At 42.8% G+C, this 19,995-nt stretch overlaps 1 protein-coding gene across 5 annotated transcripts in view; it reads left to right on the plus strand.

The window, feature by feature from the left end:
- Positions 1 to 19,995, plus strand: part of dab1a (DAB adaptor protein 1a) — a 192,604-nt gene that overhangs the window by 117,959 nt on the left and 54,650 nt on the right. For all 5 annotated transcript variants that reach the window (XM_072682452.1, XM_072682479.1, XM_072682444.1 and 2 more), the window contains exons 3-4: positions 4,457 to 4,596; positions 11,062 to 11,160. In XM_072682452.1, the coding sequence (XP_072538553.1) occupies positions 4,457 to 4,596; positions 11,062 to 11,160 (239 nt within the window). The remainder of the gene's footprint in view (positions 1 to 4,456; positions 4,597 to 11,061; positions 11,161 to 19,995) is intronic.

The raw sequence follows: 19,995 nt of genomic DNA on the forward strand, positions 1-19,995 counted from the left end.
GCTTGTAAGAAAATGAAAAGTCTTGTTGGGAGTCATTAGGCTGCGCTTGTGTTCCGCTGGCATTGAAGCGCTGCCATCAGGGATGCCAGCCTGCGAGTAATGAAATGAGTGTGTATGTGTGTGTTTGTCGTGGTGCGCGCGCCCTGACTGAGGTTCTATCTCTTTTATTTTCGTGCGGTCTGTATCTCCGGTTTATTAGTTTTCATGCAGCGTCTCGAATGCGGCTCGCAAAGCTTTTTATAAAAGGTCGTAATGGTTTATGCTTTTAAGAAAAAAAAAAGTTTTGGGTATTTGAAGAGTGTGAGATGAATTTCGACTTCTTCTTGCGTCAAATTGCATTCTCCAAATGTATAACACGGATCAATGGCTTTTGTAAAAAGCCTCGTCTCTAAATTCGCACTTGATATTCGGCCTAAAGGGATTTTTTGGTAATAAATGACACTCGTGTTCAGCTAATGACAAACGGCAGGACTTTTATTTTGTATTTTTATTTATTTGTTCCTCACATTGTGGTGTAGAAGTGTGTGGTAAAGCTGCTGGGGAGGTTGGAGATGTAAGCTGTAACTCATGTAGAGTTCCATCCACTGTACACTGGAAGTTCTTTCATTTGAAACTGTGGAAGAACCTCTTAAGGTGCTTTGAGGAACCTTCAAGAAAAGGTCTTTAGAAGAAAAAGATTTCTTGGATCCTCATCTGATGGTGAGTGAGAGTCAATTGTGGCTTTATGACTCATGGAGATTGATTTGCAGCCTGGACAAAGGTTGTGTACGGCGAAGAGCAGTCAGCAACGTGTCGTCCTGCCGTGGAGCACTAGAGGGCAGTGGAGTGCGCATGGGGTAATGGAAAAGCTCAGTGCACTTGTTGGCACTGCAGTTATCTGGATGGCCATTAGCCTTCTGCTCTATACATCGAGAGAGCCCTTCTAGTGGAGATCTATACTGCTGGAACACTGATGATGAACGCTCTTCAGCCAGTCAGCCTGAGAGCACTGCAGCCCTGAAGGGCCGAACGTGTGGCTGCTGCCGTGTTAGAGGAGCTGGAGGACTAACACGGTTGATTTCTTGCTGCTGGAAAATTGAATGCATCTGTGAATCGTCTGTGCGCATGGGTGCACAGCTCATATACAGTCTCTTTCTCTCTCTCTCTCTCTCTCTCTCACACACACACACAGTTTTTTTGTTCTTTTAGATTCCACTGGCAGATCTCATACCTGCTTTTGCAGAAGTCAGCAGGGCATCTGCAGAACTCTAAACTGCATAAGTTTAAGCTGCATAAATAAGTGTGTGTTTGTGTGTGTCTAGATATGGCTGGTGCTGAAGGAGGGAGCATCCATTTTCCCCACTCCCTTCACTTTCTTCTGTTCTCTCTCAGTCTCTCTCTCTCTCTCTCTCTCTCTCTCTCTCTCTCTCTCTCTCACTATCTCTCTCTCTCTCTCTCTCTCTCTCTCTCTCACTATCTCTCCTGTTCTTCCCTCTTCTGTTCTCCACTCTCTCTTTGTCTCTCTCTCTCTCTGTCTCCTATTTTTCTCCCTCTATCTCTCTTCCACTCTCTTACCTATGTGCCTCTACTTCTCTCTCTCTTTTTCCTTCCGTCTCTTTTCCTTCTTCTGTTTCTCTCTCTCTCTCTCTCTCTCTCTCTCTCTCTCTCTCTCTCTCTCTCTCTCTTTCTCTCTAATAATCACCCATCTTCTCTCTTTTTGTCCTCAGATTATCTCTCCACACAGTACACTAGGTCACATTATTGAGAGTGTTGAGATTGTTTTGAACATTTTGATATAAATTATGTGGGTAGTATATAAGGTGAATTTAATAAGATATTCCCATATATATATATATATAGACCTGCCTTGAACATGCACTGCCATCAGGGGTGTATTGGCATTTCTGATGTTCAGTAATGAGGCTGTAGGTGCCAGTACAGGACAGAGGGGATTGTTTTTTTTGTGTAAAGCTTTATAATGATTATAGCCCCTCCTTTCTTGTCCACTGTGTTTTATACAGAGAGTGTGTCACTAGTGTGTAATCTGTATAGCATACACACTGTCAGTCTGTTCTGTGTCTGGCCAATTAAATATGACTGTGCATTTCATTACACTCTCTGCAGGGGGCGTTGGCTAGCAGAGACAGTAGATGTGCTGTGGTCTTGTTCTAAAGGTCTACGCTACGGGTTTCTTTCAGCTGACTTTTGACCAGCAGCACACAGCATGTTAATGTGTGTGTGTTGCACTGCTGGGCAGACTGCCTCTCACACTCTCACGACTAGGGCAATCCTGACCCCTTATTTATTGCTGTAAGAGCAGCCATTGAACGGCCACAATGGAGAACAGAATGGAGAGTGTGTTAGAGCAAGGTCAGTACGAGAGCGCTGCTATTGATACCCCAACAATACAACAGCTGAGAGAAGGGCGAGGGGGGTGATGCCAAAAATGTCAGGGTTGGAGAGAGAGAGAGAGAGAGAGAGAGAGAGACATAGAAAGAGTATAGAGAAAATGTTTATATTAATATTCAGCGATGTGGAAGAAGACATGTCTGGAGGGCAGTGGAGCTTTAAATGGACTGTAATGCGTTCACATCGCCATCTCTCCTCTGTTTGAGCTACACACACCCTCTGTCCTCTGACCTCCCTGTCACAGGCCACCAGTTAACCAGGAAAAAATGCCTGTGTTTGCCCAGTCTCCCCAGGGCCAGTGTCAGTGTTTATGTGTGTTGTTGTTGTTGTTGTGTGTATGTGAGGACTCAGGACTAATTGGCTCTGTTTGTCTCCGCTCCGCTGGGCGTGAGCGAGTTAATTGGTCTCCATCCTCAAGGAGCCCATCGATTGGATGGTCAGGTTTGCCAATTAAAGTCAATGTGAGCAGGGTGTGGGTGGGGTCAGGATTGCTTTCTAAGCTGTGATTGGCTGTTGGAAATGTGCTTTGAAGTAAGAGCTGAACTTCATCCCTTGATATCAGCTCAAACCAGGCCAGTAGATCTGCAGTGCGCTCTCTCTCTCTCTCTCTCTCTCTCTCTCTCGTTTCATCTATTATGCACTTTCTCAACATGTACCTTTAGACTATTGTGGTTCTGGTAGAAGCTCTTTTCTTTCACAGCCATTTGGTAGAAGCAGTGGAAGTGCATATACACCGATCAGCCATAATATTAGTACCAGGTGAAACATGAAAGATGGGCGAGCGTAAGGATCTGAGCCACTTTGACAAGTGCCAGAGTTGGGTCAGAACACTTCCAGATCATCAGGCAGGTCTTTTGGGGTTTTTCTGTTATGCAATGGTCAGTACTGACTATGACAATTACTATGTAGACTACTGTAGTCTCATTTATGGGTGGATTGCCATACACAGCCACGTTCATTTGATGTCAGTTGGGCACGATTTTCCAAATAGGAATTCCCAGGGGAATTTGACTTTCCCAAGGCCGTCAATAGAGAGTCATTAGATAATGTTCACATTCTCTGTACTCCATAAATCCAAACAGAACCAATTCCATCTCTTTACCTTCTCAGAGTTAATGACTGCCCACCTGTCCGGCCTGATACAGATGGACTGTCTGGGTCTGTTGCTACCTGCCTCAGACCGGTTGCTCACCCTCTTTTACTGATTCCATTGAACTTTACATGGGCTCCAACTTTTATCATCATTATTATTATTATTATAAAGCATTATCTTAATTTTATTACCATTACTACTGCTGAGCATATCAATGATTATGTCAGTACACCCAAGTACAACGAGAGACCTGTGTGGTGTTAAGGTGACGTTTTATTAGTTATTAGTAATTTTTGGATTGGTTTGGCAAGGGAAAGCTGGAGGAAGAAACCTTGGGAGGAACCAAGACTCACAAGGGGGACCCATCTATCCTAGTTTTTCCATTGCCACTGACGCATTCGGCTCGCTCACTTAAAGTTAAATGTTTATTTGTCTTGCTACTCTTTTGTCTTATTCCTGGATTTCTGGAAATCTGCTTCACCACATCAGGTTGTAAATTAGACTTTGACTTTGCCGGTTGGACTCAACGAATCCATACAGTGAGTTCACAGAGAATCTGCAACCAAAACTGTGGTCTTCACTCCAGCACATCCCTACTAACACAGCTGTGTAGCTTTCCTGGCCAACAACACATTTCGCCTACTGACTTTAGTATTTTTCCTGACTGGGGTATTGTTTTCTAGTGTTCCTGCTGACAAAGGCACAGTTCTGAGAGAAATAGTCTCAATAGTCTAAAACTAAACACTAAATACACCAAATCTTGTCTGTTGTGGTCACACACAATTCCTCATACAGTGGTAGGCCAGGATGTATTGTGCTGCCAGTGTACAGCATTAATGTGTTCCCCTATTGTACTGCATGTACACTCATTCCTCACTAGCAACTAGAGATGCTGCTAAATGTTGGATATTTGTTTCTAATCCTCCTCCTCCTCTCTCTCTCTCTCTCTCTCTCTCTCTTTCTCTCCCTCCTCAGGGCAGGACCGTAGTGAGGCCGCTCTGATAAAGCGCTTTAAGGGCGATGGTGTGCGTTACAAGGCCAAGCTCATCGGCATTGATGAGGTCACTGCCGCAAGAGGAGACAAACTCTGTCAAGACTCAATGATGAAGCTAAAGGTATATGTGTGAGAGAGAGAGAGAGAGAGTGTGTGTGTGTGTGTGTGTGTGTGTGCACCCACATTTACAATACAGTCACAATGTGAATGATCTCTCGTAGCCTACATCCATCAGCTGGGTTAATGAGCCCTGTAAATATCAGGAGTCACCACTGTCCAGTCAAGGATATATATGTGTGTGTGTGTGTGTGTGTGTGTGTATGTGTGTGCGTACGTGCATGGATATGTATTTCTGTGTTACAACAAATTTTGTTGTTTGTTTTTTATTTGTTGTCTTTATTTTACTTATACCAAGTATGTATGTCTCATGAGTCGTGTGTGTGTGTGTGTGTGTATGTGTGTGTGTTTGTATGTGTGTTTGTGGCAGAGTTAGGTGATTGCTTTGGGCTGATTTGCATGTTGGTTTAATTGGAATGGAGGCCAGGCCGCCATTGATCAGGGCTGTTTACTCCCTCGCTCATTTTGACAGCTAATCCATACTCATATTCCCACAATCCTTCACTCCTTAGTAAACTTAACAACTCTGCATTATCATTCCTAATCTCTCTTTCTCTCCCTCTCCTTCCCTCCCTCACCCTCTGTCTTTATCTGTCTCTCTCTCGCTCATACACACTGAGGCTGGAAAAGGCAAACAGGTAGCATCATTACACCTGAATGCAATGAACAACCCAGCAAAAAACAGCAAAAAAAAGTGGTTGCACATTTTTTAAAAAGGCTATGAAAGAATAAATACAATATTTTATTGTTTTGTATTCAACATTTGCAAAAACTATAGTTGTTGCTACATTACCATGCAGTTTCTGTACACTGCACTTGAGCACAAAGATGCACAAAATAAATTATTTGCACTGTCATCTGTGTTTTCTGTTAAGCTGTGGTCACACTAGGGTCCGTCTGCATTGTAGTTTGCGCCCATAACCAATAGCGATCCATCTTTGGCTGCTTAGATGATGTCTGAAAGGATGGCCTGGCACTGAAGATCCAAAAAGTTTTGTATCATTGCAAAGGTTAGCATGTCTAAGCATGAGCGTTCCTTCCCCACTGTCTCTAAATAAGCTAACACAGAGTGAGAGACACTGCACATAGTCAGAAGACTATATGATCGTCTTTACTGTAGGTGAGTAATCCAGCCTGCTAATTGCTGAGTTAGCTCCAAGCTAAGTGCAGCTCCTCCTCACAGAGATCACCACACTACTGTCAACTGGGTGTGCAGCTCTGTGCTCTCGCCAGCATCAAGTTACTAGATCAGCCATAACATTAGACTTAAACACCACCTGCCTAATGTTGAGTAGGTCCCCCTTGTGCATATCTAAGCAGTAGAGGCATGGACTCCACAAGACCTCTGAAGGCACCAAGATGTTAGCAGCAGATCCTTTAAGTGCTGTAAGTTGTGAGGTTGGGCCTCCACGGATCACATCAACAAGCCTCAGGTGCCAATTACCCTGTCACCTGTTAGCCAGTTGTACTTTCTTGGACCACTCTTGGTAGGTACTGACTGACAACTGCATACCAGAAAAAACACATAAGACCTGTCTGATGTTATGGAGATGTTCTGACCCAGTCGTCTAGTCATTGTAATTGGGCTCTTGTCAAAGTGTCTCAGATTCTTATGCTTGTCCAATTTTCCTGCTTTTAACACCTTCATCACCTTCAAAAACTGACTGTCCACCTGCTGCCTAATATATCCCACTTCTATAACAAGAGCAGATGATGCTGGCCACCTTCACTGAGGCTGCAGTTTTGGACTAACTGCCTCAGTGATATTGCGATTGTGATCCAATGTGTCCAGAAGTAAAGAATAAGCCCTTCAGAGAACATTCGACATGTGCATGTAGTTCTGTTTGTTAGAGCCTGTGAATACACTATATGGACAAAAAGTTTTGGGACACCTGCTTTTGTAGAAGTAGCTGTCTCTATTGTCCAGGGCGTTCAGCGACAAGTGTTATTGAGGTCAGGATGTTGGAAGATCACCATCCCACCTCATTTCCAACTCCCCAACTCATCCCAAAAGTATTGGATGGAGCACCATGATTCCAGAGAGCACAGTTCCACTGCTCCACAGCTTAATGCTGGGAGACTTTATACCCCATGGTGTTCATGTCCATCTGCTCCAGAGAGGCCTATTCTATTGGCAGTACTTTTGCGCATCTGCTTCAGCAATGGGTACAACTTAAGGTAGCTGAATTCTTTCATTAGAAGGGGTGTCCACAAACCTTTGGACATATTATATATCTCGTCCAACCCCTCTAAGAGGCTTATTTATTTGCTTATTTATGGACTTTGCCGCATATTGTGCAGCTGTAGTACACATACAGACACAACACCGTCCTCTCGCTTTGGCACTCTGCATTGTCTCATCTCCATCCAGTGCAAAATAATAAACATTATGTGTAGGTACGGCACTATTCACTCTGAATGGCTTTCCCAACAGCGCATTTCTGAAGCAGTAAACAGTGAAAGAGCTTTCTCTAATCTGAAGACGTGATCAGGCAGCATTTGTACACTTCACCGCTGAACGCTCTGAGCTTCTTTTTTGTTTCCTGATTTTTTTTTTTCTTCCCACAGCCTCCAAAGGCCGCTATTTTTCAAACGCTGTTTTCCAAATAAGTGCACCTCGCATCTGGAATAATGAACACATATAGTCTCCACTAAAGCAGGCGCACTTATATCCCCCGCAGACCTCCACCAATCAGCGGCGGATCGATCCCGGGGCCGCATTATTGAACAACAGAAGGGGAGATAGAAAGAGAGACAGAGTGGAGTAGCCCCTGGGGTGTTTAAAAGAAACAACATCTTGTAGATCAGCTTCTAGATCACATACATAAACTTGCACACAAGCATGCTGGGGGGGGGTAGCAATGGAAAGGAAAGCTTGATTTTAACATCACGATTCACTATGTGCGCTATACAGTTGTGTTTTATTTAGATGCATGGCATATGGACACACTAGTGCTTTGTGATTGTACTGCTGCCTTCATAAGACTTCCAAAAATGTAGTATGTAGAACAAACCAGATCACTTCTGGAAAATTCCTTTATTTTTTTAATATTGCAATATATATTGAAGAAAATAAACATATATTGCAAGGTATTTTTTTCCAAATATCATGCAACTTTAGTCCTATTCGGTCAGGACTAGTTTAACATGGGCAAGTAAAGTAATGTGATTACTACAGTAAGTATGTCTGAAATAAATTTATGACCGATTCACACGGGATAAGAAATCTCAGCATAAATGACTGAGAAGAGAGTGGCTGCTCGTTTTTCTAAATTAAACAATGGCAGGCATGTGGGTTCCCAGTGACTTCTGTGCAATGAAGTCTGTGCAATGAGTGAGATTCAGGACATTAAATATATGAATATATGAACTTGCAGTCCACCTTGAAAACAGCATATAAACACTCACAGTATGATTTATGTATGCAATGTTGTCAAATAATACATTTTAGGCGGAGGAACGTGCCTGAAGCCCCTCCTCCCAAATCTAACATCTTACAAATACCATCTATACCTCGTTCCAGTGTCTTTGTCAAGTGTTTGCAACCCTCCTCCATCCACTCTTTTCATCTCTCATTCCTGGCTCCACTTACTTGAGAGCCAGCTGAGTTTTCTCCCGTCTCTCCAGTCATCATATGCTGATGGTATGGTCCGAACTAGCAAAGTGATCAGAAAAGATCTCTTCTACACATCTACTGTTTGTTTTCCATAAAGAATACAAGAATAACCCTAGGCATGTGAGTACAGATATACTGTTATGCTGAGTTCTGGGCAGGCTATATTGGCTAATAAGCCTCTCATCATCAGCAGCATATGTTAAGAAGTCCCACCCTGTCTTAAAAGTTGGTTCTTTGCAGTGCTCGGTTTGCCAGAAACCTTTGTCCTCAACCTTTCAGTTGGACTATTGTTCCCCCCTTAGCTTTGCATTCAGCTGTTGCCCTGTAAAGTACCTTTACTTCCAAAGCACGCCCACTGTCCACCCTTTTAGCCTACATGGTTAGACATAGGTCAGATTGGTTACGGGAGGGATTGAAGGCTAGCATGTGCTGCCTCAGACTTATCTTTTCAAACTGGCGCTAAGGCTGTGTCACTGAACAACTAAACACGCTGGGAGGAGAACACAAAACTACCAGGTCTGTTAAATCAGAGGGAGTGGGGCCAGTGTGTGCTCTCTGGGACTCCCAGGCATGGATGACCGTGGCATCATCTGGGATCAAACTGCCCAGTGCTTAGTGTATGAGTTGAATCTCCCTAAACACACACAGAACCTCCTCTGGGACGCTCACAAAGGGCTCATGGTGGTTTTGCAAAGGCCAGTACTGAAATTACAATTAACAAACAGTGCATCACGCAGCACAGTTTCAGTTCATTAGGGCTACATTAACAGTCATTTCAAAGTTTTCAGAATCTCTCCTTTGGGTGGTCAAGATTTTAAACCCATACTTTTTGTCCTTAGCTCTCTCTGATGCACTGATCTTGCTCACACACAAAAACACACACACACACACACACACGCACAGATGGACATACACACAGCTCTGCACGCACTTAAAAGGGATCAGGGATCAAGGCTGTGTGATAGGTTGACAGGAGTGGCGGTAGAGGTTTGTTTGCAGAGAGCAGAAGCAGAGCTCCTTGGGGAAAAACAAACTTCAAACGCCTGTTCTCCGCTTTGCCCCGGGGTCCTGCGCAGGGTTCAGAGCAGGAAAAGTGGGCAGTCAGCACTTCATCCACTTGCTGAATCAACCGCTATGAATTCACATAAAACACTCTCTTTCTCTTGCTCTCTCCCTCTCTCTCTCTTACACACACACACACACACACACACACACACAATAAAAGCATTATTGTAACTACTCATTAGTTGTGTCATTAATTCATCTAGCTACTTATATGGAATGATTTAACTAATCTAACTGTAATACCTTTCTCAACTCCTGTGCATCATTTCACACTAGTCCTGAACGTCCACCCCAGTATAGATTCAGACAGTGTTTACAGTCGTGTAGGTCATTATGAAACGTGCCTGTTTCACAGAAACTGAAGCTGAAAACAGCTTGCACCACTTTCCATTTCCTCTCCAACCATTACAGAACTGGGAACATAGAGTGATGTGACCAAATGAACCAATTGCATTACTGTATGCGCAGACCTGGGTGCAGACAGCTTTCACACATGCTGCATGAAACTCCAGACCACCTCTCTGGAGTCAAACAGGTTGCCAATCCGAGCTCCCAGGGCCAAGCAAAACAGGGTCCTGACACATGTAGGAAAATGCCCTTAATCTGTGTTGCATTGAAACAATAGGAGCCAAATGACAGCAGTGCTTCCTGTCATGTATCGTAGTTAGGGGTCTAAGAATTTGAAGTGTCAAGTATCACGATAAACACACCCCATTGTTCTCTTACTCAGATTTTAGGCATGTAATGCTGAGTTTTGTACATCAGTTTTTCAAAAATTAAGAAAAACAAATCATCTCGCTAACAGTATCGCAAAATCACAACATACTGAATCATAGCACCTCCATCGTGATACGTATCGTATCGCCAGGTTCTTGCAAAAGCCCTTATTGCAGTCTGTGTATATCACAAACACACAGCATTACAGAGTGCTTTTATGTTTGAACTAAAAACTGACTTTGTACACTACTACTAGCGTTCTACCGAGCGTTCAGTGCCAATCTTTCAGGAAACACAATAATAACATTCAGTTTATTCCACCACAAGGGTCGGACAAGGGAGCTCATGGTGGAACATTCATCTGGTACAATGCTTTTAGTGTTTTTAAGTACGGGTGATGTCCACAATATACCCAGAAAATGATATTGAGATAAGTAAGTAATTGAGGGTATGCACATCACGTCATAGGTGGCGGGAGTGTCAAAAAGACAGACTGAGTGGCTGCATGATGCGGCCTACTAAAAACGGCCTGCCTGTACAGTGGGACAGTGGAAAACCCTCCTAAGACTATTCGCTTGACTTCGTGCTCTCAGATATGAGGTTTTATCCTCTAAACAGGTTTGATTTGAGTCTCAGTTATCTGGACATTCCTGGCTACATGTCGCTGTCCATAGACCGTTGGTTCTTTGGTAACTTGGATGGATCACTGTTGAGTCCAACTGCCTTTAGCTTGAGCAGATAACGGCTTGCTTCATTCCCAGTTTGGCCGTGCTGCAGCATTTTTTCTGAGTTTTACCACTCAGTCCGAGTGGCAGCGGGAATGTGACGTCAGTGCATACCCTCTATACCCTCCCCTACACCGCACCCCCACTCCACCTCACAGAACCAACAAGTATCAGACTGACATGAGTGGTGGCAATAGGTGAGAACAGAAGTGATAGAAACTGACTCAGTTATATAACCCCTGTTCCCCTAGGACCGCCTGAGAGAGAGCCACAAGTCCTCTTTTCCCGCTCTCTGTTCTCCCCTCTGAGCTGTGTCTGTTTTTTTTTCTTTTTCTGTCATCTGCAGGGAATCGCTGCCTCTGCACGCTCTAAAGGAGAACACAAGCAGAAAGTCTTTCTCACCGTCTCCTTCGGCGGGATCAAGATCTTCGATGAGAAGACAGGGGTGAGTAAGAGGGCAGCTGGATAGTGTACATTTGTGTGTGTGTGTGTGTGTGTGTGGGGGGGGGGGGGGGTGGGGGGTGAGGTGTGTGTAGCTTTTGGTACTTCTGGATCCATCATATGTTTACATTACAGGGTTGAAGTAAGACTCGAATATCTTGTCAACCAGCTTTCATTTGTGGTCCTTATGGGCTTGTGAGCATCTCCTACGCTCAGTATAAGGGTTCTATATAGTCCTGAAAAGGTGTTCTTAAAGGAGCTGTATGTGATTCTGAAATGCAAATATTGAGCTTTAAACTTAAGCAAAACAAACACGCCCCTCCCTTTAGTGCTCATTTAAAATCTCCACCTCCTAAAATCATGCACACACATTGCCAAGGTAACAACACTGGGCTTGCGGACCATTATTTTAGAGTGTATTAAATTGGAATTGTATACAGCCCCATTAACTTAACATAGTAGTGCCCCCCTTTTTGTAGATGTTATCATCTACAAGAAGTCTGTCTTGTATATGAAGAACCTTTGAACCAGGCAAAGAACCAAAGAGCGGTTCTTTGAGCTGTCAAGGTTCTATATAGAACCATTGCTTTTACCAAAGAACCCATGATGAACTTTTAAGTTTGAGCAATTCATTGTTTAATGTGCAGGTACCATACACAGGTTTACATAGAGCTCATCAGTAGGAGTGATAGATGATCACCATTTGTGATTAAGTGGATGTGGGTTAAACTATTGGCCTAATGGTGTTTGGTCAAAGCTTATGCACGGCTTCTCCTAGCTAAAGCTCAGCTGCTTTCTGCTCATAAAGCATCTCCATGAGCTCTGCTAAATGGAGCTCCTGCGGTGCGTGTCATCTGAAAGCTGCTGGCTGGTGTGTTTGTTTTCTGGACTCAGAGTAGGTTGGACTTGACCCAGGGCAGAAGAGTCCTGTGGGAGGCCTAAGCCTGTGTTAATGATGCATTTTAGAGGTAAGGCCTCTCCCCGGAGAAATCAAAGAGGCCTAATTGAATAGATGTTTTAGAATAGAAAGGTGGGGGCTTTACAGGAGTTAGCTGCAGGTCTGTATGCTAGCTGCTAGAAAAAGAGGACGAGTGATTATTGACCTTCATTACAAGGGCAACGGGCTCAATCCGAGGTGTTTTCTTTTGTGATATGTGGTGCCATTGACACACTTATAAAGAAATAACCGTTCAAGCCATTTCATAAAATATATGTACATGCAAGTCAGTTGGTGGATGATAGTCTAACTAAGGTATGATGATGCTATTAGCACTGTTATTAGAGATAGAGTTAGAACAATAGCTATATGACATTGAAACAAGCATGAGTGACGAAAGGCTAAAGTTTTGGGGATTACCAGCCATATATTGAACATTTGGCTAGAAATAGTTTTCATTAGAATTACTGTGAAGGGGAGAGACACAAACCTTAAAATTCGGTTAGCATATCTCATGTGTATGGTTGCTAGATTTCTGCCTTTCAACAGAAAAATGGGGGTCTTTTGTGTGTTAAAATAATCCTTTTTTATCAGATTTGATAAAAAAGACACTACTGGATAAACATATTTTCTCTGCACAAATTATAGGCCTACCAACACAAATAATAAAAAAAACTAACCTATTGTTTATTTATTGTGTTCCTTAGGCTAGCCCATGTCCGAAACAAATGAAGATGCATATATTTACTTTTAGAAACCAGGTATTAGTTAAATATCCAGTGTTAGGAACAGCATTCACACCCTGTTAAAAAAAAAAAAACCCTATCCACTTGGAGGAACTATATAACCACAGCACTATTTCTACACGTATTCTATGTGATGTACACTTTAATATGGTTGGATTTGAAGAAATTATATAAATTATAAACATTTAATGTGTTTTGTATATAAGCTAACTGACATGATGGTTAGTTTTTGCTTCAGTGTTTGTCAATATCAGCAATGTTAATTTTTACTGTGCAGAAGCTGTAAAAAATTAATCATACTGATTATCACTGCCCACACAGTTCACAGGCTGATCTGTCTAATGTAAGATAATGCTGCCGCAGCATCAGTAGCCTACTTTCATTAACATTAAGGTTTTCAGGGCACAGGGATGGACTATGTACTAAATATTACAGTTACTTTATTAGCAAGTGCTCATATCTACACTGATCTATAATGGCAGAGTGTGGCTGATTACTTTTAAATGGAGTGGCAGCGAAACTGTAAAAGGCCTAAATCAACTAGTACAAATGGACTATTATTTTATACACTGTCTTGATTTTGACCCGTTTCTTTAAATAACAACTTGACCTGGGGTGCAGAAGCTGCCAGCTAAGATTCTCATTTAAGAAAAATTATCTCATAAAAAGGCTGTCCTCCTTCTGCAAGATTTGAGCAGTTCACTTCACAGCATGACCCAAAATACCCAACTTTGATTCTTTAAACCACCTTGGCAGCTTCGAGAATGAGAGCTTAGCTGAGACAGACAGGGCTGTGAATTGCTTTGATCCGAGCTCTGTCATCTGTGAACTTTTTCATATTGTTTAAGAATCCCAGAAGGATGAGCTAGAGCGGCCAAAAGGGCGAGCTATTGAGGTCGTCACAGTATTATAAAGAGATAATTGTCTCGAAACCAAAGTGCCTGAATGCAGGTTTAGCAACATTTCGAAAAGGAGTAGATACATACTTTCGACTTTATTGCCCACAGTTCCGGGCTCTGTTTACATAAAATCAATGCAACACATCCCTTTGGTTCTCAGCGTTCCTTTTAGTCTGAGGGAAAGGTCCTGACATATTGCTTTGGTGGGATCTTTTCCCTAAGTCGCTGAAAGCCTTGCTTTTGTGCTTAGGTGAACATTAGGGTTCAGCCATTTATCTAAAAGAGGTCCTGGTGGATGCACGGAGCAGCCTGGTGATGATTTATGGAGATAGCAGTGAGGACAGGAGAGCCGGTGTGATTTAGTTTGTGCAGGAGTGAACAGCTCCTGATAAATGTAAGCTCGGGGTGTGCAGACATCATGGCGTCAGGAAAAGATCTCCTATGACAGGGTTTTAATTCACCTTTCATGCACTATGCGTCTGCCTGTCTGCCAGTGACTGTGACCTTTTGCGTATATGCTCGCAGGGTTGGGGTCTTAATTATGGCATCCTGATTACTGGACGTGTCAACGTCCTCTGAAGGGAAAGTGTGTGGTGTTTGCGGCCATCTTTGAAGTTACAGTGGCTGTCCAAAAGTCTGAGGACAGCATTTGTAATAACTGCTATAATATCAAATAAGCCTTTATGAAGTTTTAATGATAGAAGATATTTTTAAGTAAATGGCAAGTCAGGTTATGTTGTGATGACAAGTACAATGGTTAGAGTGCTGGGTTATTGTCCACAGGGTTGTGGGTTCAATACCCAGATCCAATGAGCTGCTCCGTTGGGTCATTGAGCAAAGGCCTAAAACTTTCTACGCTCCAGGCGTACTGTAGCATGGCTGACCCTGCGTTCTGTGTGACCCTCTGCCCCCTAAAATTATTAAACTGCCCCCCCAGTTATACTTGCTTAATGTCAATTTCAAATGATAACCGTCACTGAGAATATATTACTGTGTGTCCTGTACATTGGCATGGATGTAAAGTAAGACATCCACTAGAGGGCAGTTCAGAGTCAAAAAGTTCTGACAACAACAACCATTGGCTACACGGTTTCTACTAGTACTGCTCTATTCTTTCCATATCCGTAAGCTCAGAAAACGTGCAAAAGTGTGGACGAAATAAACGCAGAGTACGAACATAAGGCTCCATCCATATCTGTATCTAAATTTAATGTTCAGCATAAATGAGCCTAAATAGAGTATACAATGTTTTGAAGACTCTCAGGTGGATTTAACCTGCTCATCAGAGGCTTTATACAAATATTTACAATCCATGGCATCTCAAATACTGTCACTAAATTCCCTAACAATGTTTATATCGATCATGCTGAGCATATTGTCATGCTAGCATTTTGTATTGAAGTTAACAAGATTAAAAAGAATGCAAAATCGAGGAATGTTCACTTTTGGCCTCAGACTTTTGGACTCTGCTGTATGTTAATGTGCAGATGAGGCTGGCTTACAGTGGTAAAAGAGAATTTTTACAACAGTAACTGAGAACATATTTATTTGTTTGTCAATATTTTCCCTTTTTCTCTCAATTTTGTACTGTCAGTTAACCCATTCATAACGCCTCTTAGGACCAGCTGAACACATGTCTCTCCTGCTAACAGATGCCTGTGGCGGCCAGCATCACTACAAGTGTGATGAGGGGCAAGGCCCATCCACCTACCCCGAGAGGGAGCTCGGCCAGTTGTGCTTTCTCTGACTTCGGCCGCTGATGACAAAGCGACATGGCTTGTGATTTGTACCTGCGATCCCTGGGCCATTGTGGCACAAATGTAGACATGTTTGATGGCCAAAATATCATACATTTTTTAACTATAACTACAAGGCAATAAAGAACATCATCACACGATTGCCTTGGACTGTGTAATGCCCAGTAAAATGTGGTTCTATGAAAATAGGCACAAGTGCATTGCATAGCTATAAAAAGTTAACCGTCAGAATACTCATAATAAAGTCTGTTTGAGATGTATGTAGAGGCAAATGTGTAATGGCTCAGGGAATCCTAGCCTCATAGATGCAGGGATAGATGATTGAGTAGACCTGTGCCAAACTGAAAAACGTGCCATACTATTCCTTTAAAGCAAAATGTTTGTATTTGATCCCATACTCAGTCGAGCAGCTCATTTAAAGAGGCATTTGAGGAGAAGAGGCATGACTCGGGAGAGGCTAGGGCTCTAGCCTGCTCTTCTCTTTTCTATTACACAGCTCTTGTGTCACCATGGTGGTAATCCCAGGACTTAGGGCTGTTATAGGAAAATATAAGAGCCAGGCTGAAGTGTGTGTGTGTAAGAAGGAGAGAGTGTGAGTGAAGCCAGGCTGTATATCACAGTGATAGGGTATGAGGCAGGATGACTGGGTCCTGTCATTGTGGCTGTTTTAAAGCTCTTATTAGATTTGGGATGGACTGTCCTCTATTGCAGTCAAGGCCATACCTCATCCTGCTCTCTCTCTCCCCATCTCTCTTCATCTCTCACTGTCCCGCTATCCCTCCATCCCTCTCCTTCTCTGCCCTTTCATATCATTCCTCCTCATATGTTCCCTTTCTCGTTAAGCTTTGTCCATCTGTCTCGTTTTTTTTCTTGGGTTTTCTCCTCACTCCAGGTCTGTGGTGTCTGGCCGATACTGCGGCGGGGTTGCAAACAGCAAATGAGCTTTGCGGCTTTCTAGCCTGGACACACCTGATAGACTGCCTGATGTACTTCTAACAAAGTCTCAGAAGTACCTTCAATTTTTATGAGGCTTTTACAAGCGACCCAGGTGGATGGATGAGTACAGAGGACAGAAAAAAGTAGGAAATGAAGTGGAGTGAGAGGAGGACGTGTGTGAAGGAGTGGGAAAGATAGAGAGGGACTTTACAACTCCCATTTCAAATTTTATAAGACCTAATGACAATGAAAATGCTGCTAGGAATACAAGTGTGTGGTCCTGAAGGACAGTGTATGACAGCATCAGTACACATTGCTGTACACTACTAGTAAATAATGCGTGACAGTAATACATTGCATTTTTTTTCTCCATTTGTACATTTTTCTGCGTTTTAGCATATCTGTTAAATAGCATGTATGCAGTTACAACCCAAAAAAAAAAAAAAACAGCACACTTTTAGGTTATTATAAATAGCCTCCTTTTGCTCCTTGGGTGCGAGTGTTGTGAATGAAAATATGGTTTCACAGTAGGAGCTGTAAAGGTGTACAATAAAGAGCTGTAAAGTAAGCTATGTGCATCCCTAAAGATATAAACAATAAGTCCCAGAGCAAAAGCCATCCCAGGCCCACTATCTTTTGAAGTAGAAAAAGCCTTAATTAACACACGACGATGCTCAAATTATTTTTTTAATGCTGATGCATTGCAGCCTACTCCGGCCTTCATCAAGACATCCAAAATAGCAAATCAATCAGCTCCCCAAAATAGCCCCCCTCTGCCTTTGATGCAGCTCTACACGCTCTTGGGTAGAACTACCCTGATACTGCAGTTAATTGTTGAAATGCAAAAAGTCACATTTTTGCATTAAAACTTTGAAGCCTTGCACCAGTGTATATTTATTTACCTGTATATTTCACAACCACTGCTTTTTTTCCTCCCCGATTTTACCCAGTCCACTCGTTAGTACTCTCCCCTTATCACATGTAATGCTCCCTACACTGGGTGAGTGAGAACTGACACAACGGCTTGTGTCAGCCAGCACGTCTCACTGAAGTGATGTGGGGAGAGAGAAGCATCTACCCAGAGGACAGTTGTGCTCTCTCAGGCTCCAGCTGCTGATGGCAGGCAGTCTTGCCAGGGATTTTAACTAGCGTTCCTCAAGTCATGGTGCTTCTTAAGGCCTATGAATAGCTGTTGGGTAGAGCTGACTTATTCCAAAGTTGGAGCGTTCTCCTTAGAAAGTGAATGAAGTGTACATTTAAGGTACACACTTGGACCTTAAAGGCTGCGTTGTACCTTTGTTTTTGTTGTTTTTGATTGTTTGTATCTTAATGAACAAATATATAAACATACAGTACCTTTTGTTCCCTGACAAGCTTCAGGACTCTCGATTCCCAAATACCTGGAATTAGAGGATTGGAGGACCTTTCTTTGGGATCTGCTACTCGCTCTACCGTTTGGTTTGTGGTTGTGGAGATGGGAATAGCAATATTATCGTAACACATGCACTGTAAGCATTGTGCATCAGTCATATACATGTTTTCAAAGGTTCTTTAGTGAAATCAGTGCTTCTAAATAGAACCATGACCGCTCAAAGAACCATCTGGATGCTTAGTTGAGTCTGGCTCAAGTATGCTTTAGGTTTGTGTGGACGGTTCCATAGAAAACCTTTCCTAAATGTTCCTAAAAAGCACCAATAAAGGGTTCCTCTATCAGAACTAAAGAGAAATAATGAACTCTTTGTGGGGAGTTCTCTGCATTCTCCCAAGCAGTTTCATGAGGAGCCATCTGGAATGATTTTCCAACAGACTGAACAGAGCACTTGTTGGGTGCTCAGTGCTACTTGTTTGGCGGGGCAATTAAACAATATATATTACTTAAATGTAAACAGGTTTGAAACTAGTTTCAAGCATTTAAGCAAACATCTGCAGATCAGAATGCCTGACAATAACCAAAAACATACATTATCAGGTCTGTCCCAATATTTGACTGCTGCTGTATCTCATTTGTGCTTTTGGCAAAGACATATTTTTTTATGCCAATAAAGCTTCACTCAACAGATTTGAGCAGTGGGAGAGAGATCTGAGAGAAGGGGAGAGATAGATAGGGGCAGACTCATTAAATGAGAATTTGGTCGCATGTCTCTGTGTCCGTGTCTCTGCCTGCACTCTTCACAGCTCTCTGGTGTTGGCATCCCCCTCAAGGTCTTCCTCTGATGAAGAGGAGAGGCTTCCTAATGTCATTACTGCAGATCAGCAGAGCGCCGTGTGAGCCGCACTGACTGGACTAATAGCACTGTGGCCCTGCCCACTGACGGCCTGCCAAAAGCAGACACTCCACTTATTCACTTCTGCACACACTTACACATGCACACACATACACACACACTACATATGTGATCTTTGTCTGTTGCGTTCTGATTGGCTGTCTTTTTATCATTTCAGCTATTATTTCAACTGCCTTTCCAAGTGAATTTCAGTCTGCAGTAGTGAACATCTGCCTGCGTTAGACATTGTGATGAAAACTGAGCCTTTCAGAGCAAGATATATGTGTGGGGGATATTTAACAGTCACCTCCCACTAAATGCCACACCAGAACAGTGGGCTGGGATTGGTCGTTTTGTGTGCTAGAGTATTGGCTTAATGCCAAGCAGCTGAGCCCCCAGTCACTGGGCTCTGGGCTTTCTCCACTTAACGCGGCTCCCCTTGGTGCTTGCAGGTGTGGCACCGGTCACTGCAGTTCCTGTCAGCTCATGGGGCTTGTCTCTTCCTGTCTAGGTCGGCGAATGTTGGCTGTATTAAGCGGTAAAAGGCACTAGACCCGCTGCCGACAGCATGAAGTCTGGCTTGTGAGACTACAGAGACTGTAATACATTGCTAACCTAAGCCTGCATGCTTTGCAAACACACGCACAAGACAAGACAAGACAAGACAGGCTTTTTTAAATGCATCAGCTACTAAGTGCATTATTTTCTTACTTCCTTTGAACAGCAACAGTTGGCATGATGTAGTGGGTAACACCGTGGCTTGCTAAGCCACTCTGACCTGGAGCTGGAATGTTTTCTTTCATTAAAGTTACAAAAGCTTTACCCTTAGACGTAGACTGTAAGGGTTCAGAAGGTCAGCCTCCAAATTGATCATAGTTTAATTGTCTAATTTCTGTAATTAATGTCCACTTTAACCAGGTTAAAAGTAATAGGTCATTCTTTCTCTCAGCTCCTTTCGTTTTACAGTAGTCTTTGTTGGCCCTGTTCAGTTTCATGCCTTTCTTAGTGACCATATGATGGCAGACCCTGCCTCTGCTATACCCATGCCTGTCCTCATCACTTGCTTTCTAATGTTACACCACAGTTGTTATATTTTCCAAGAAGGGTTTTTTCCCTGTTGCCTTTTTTCTCCACCGTCACTTTCAGCATTTGTTTACAAAACGTTTTGGACACCTGGTTTGATTTAATTTTATATGCTGATTTAAATTCAGTTTTCAGCTCTAATCTTAAATTCTCTAGAGATGTAATACTTACAATTTAATGCTTACCTGGTTGACACTGTCATTAATGGTACTGCCAG

This window comes from Salminus brasiliensis, chromosome 1 (assembly GCF_030463535.1).
Source record: "Salminus brasiliensis chromosome 1, fSalBra1.hap2, whole genome shotgun sequence".
NCBI lineage: Eukaryota > Metazoa > Chordata > Actinopteri > Characiformes > Bryconidae > Salminus > Salminus brasiliensis.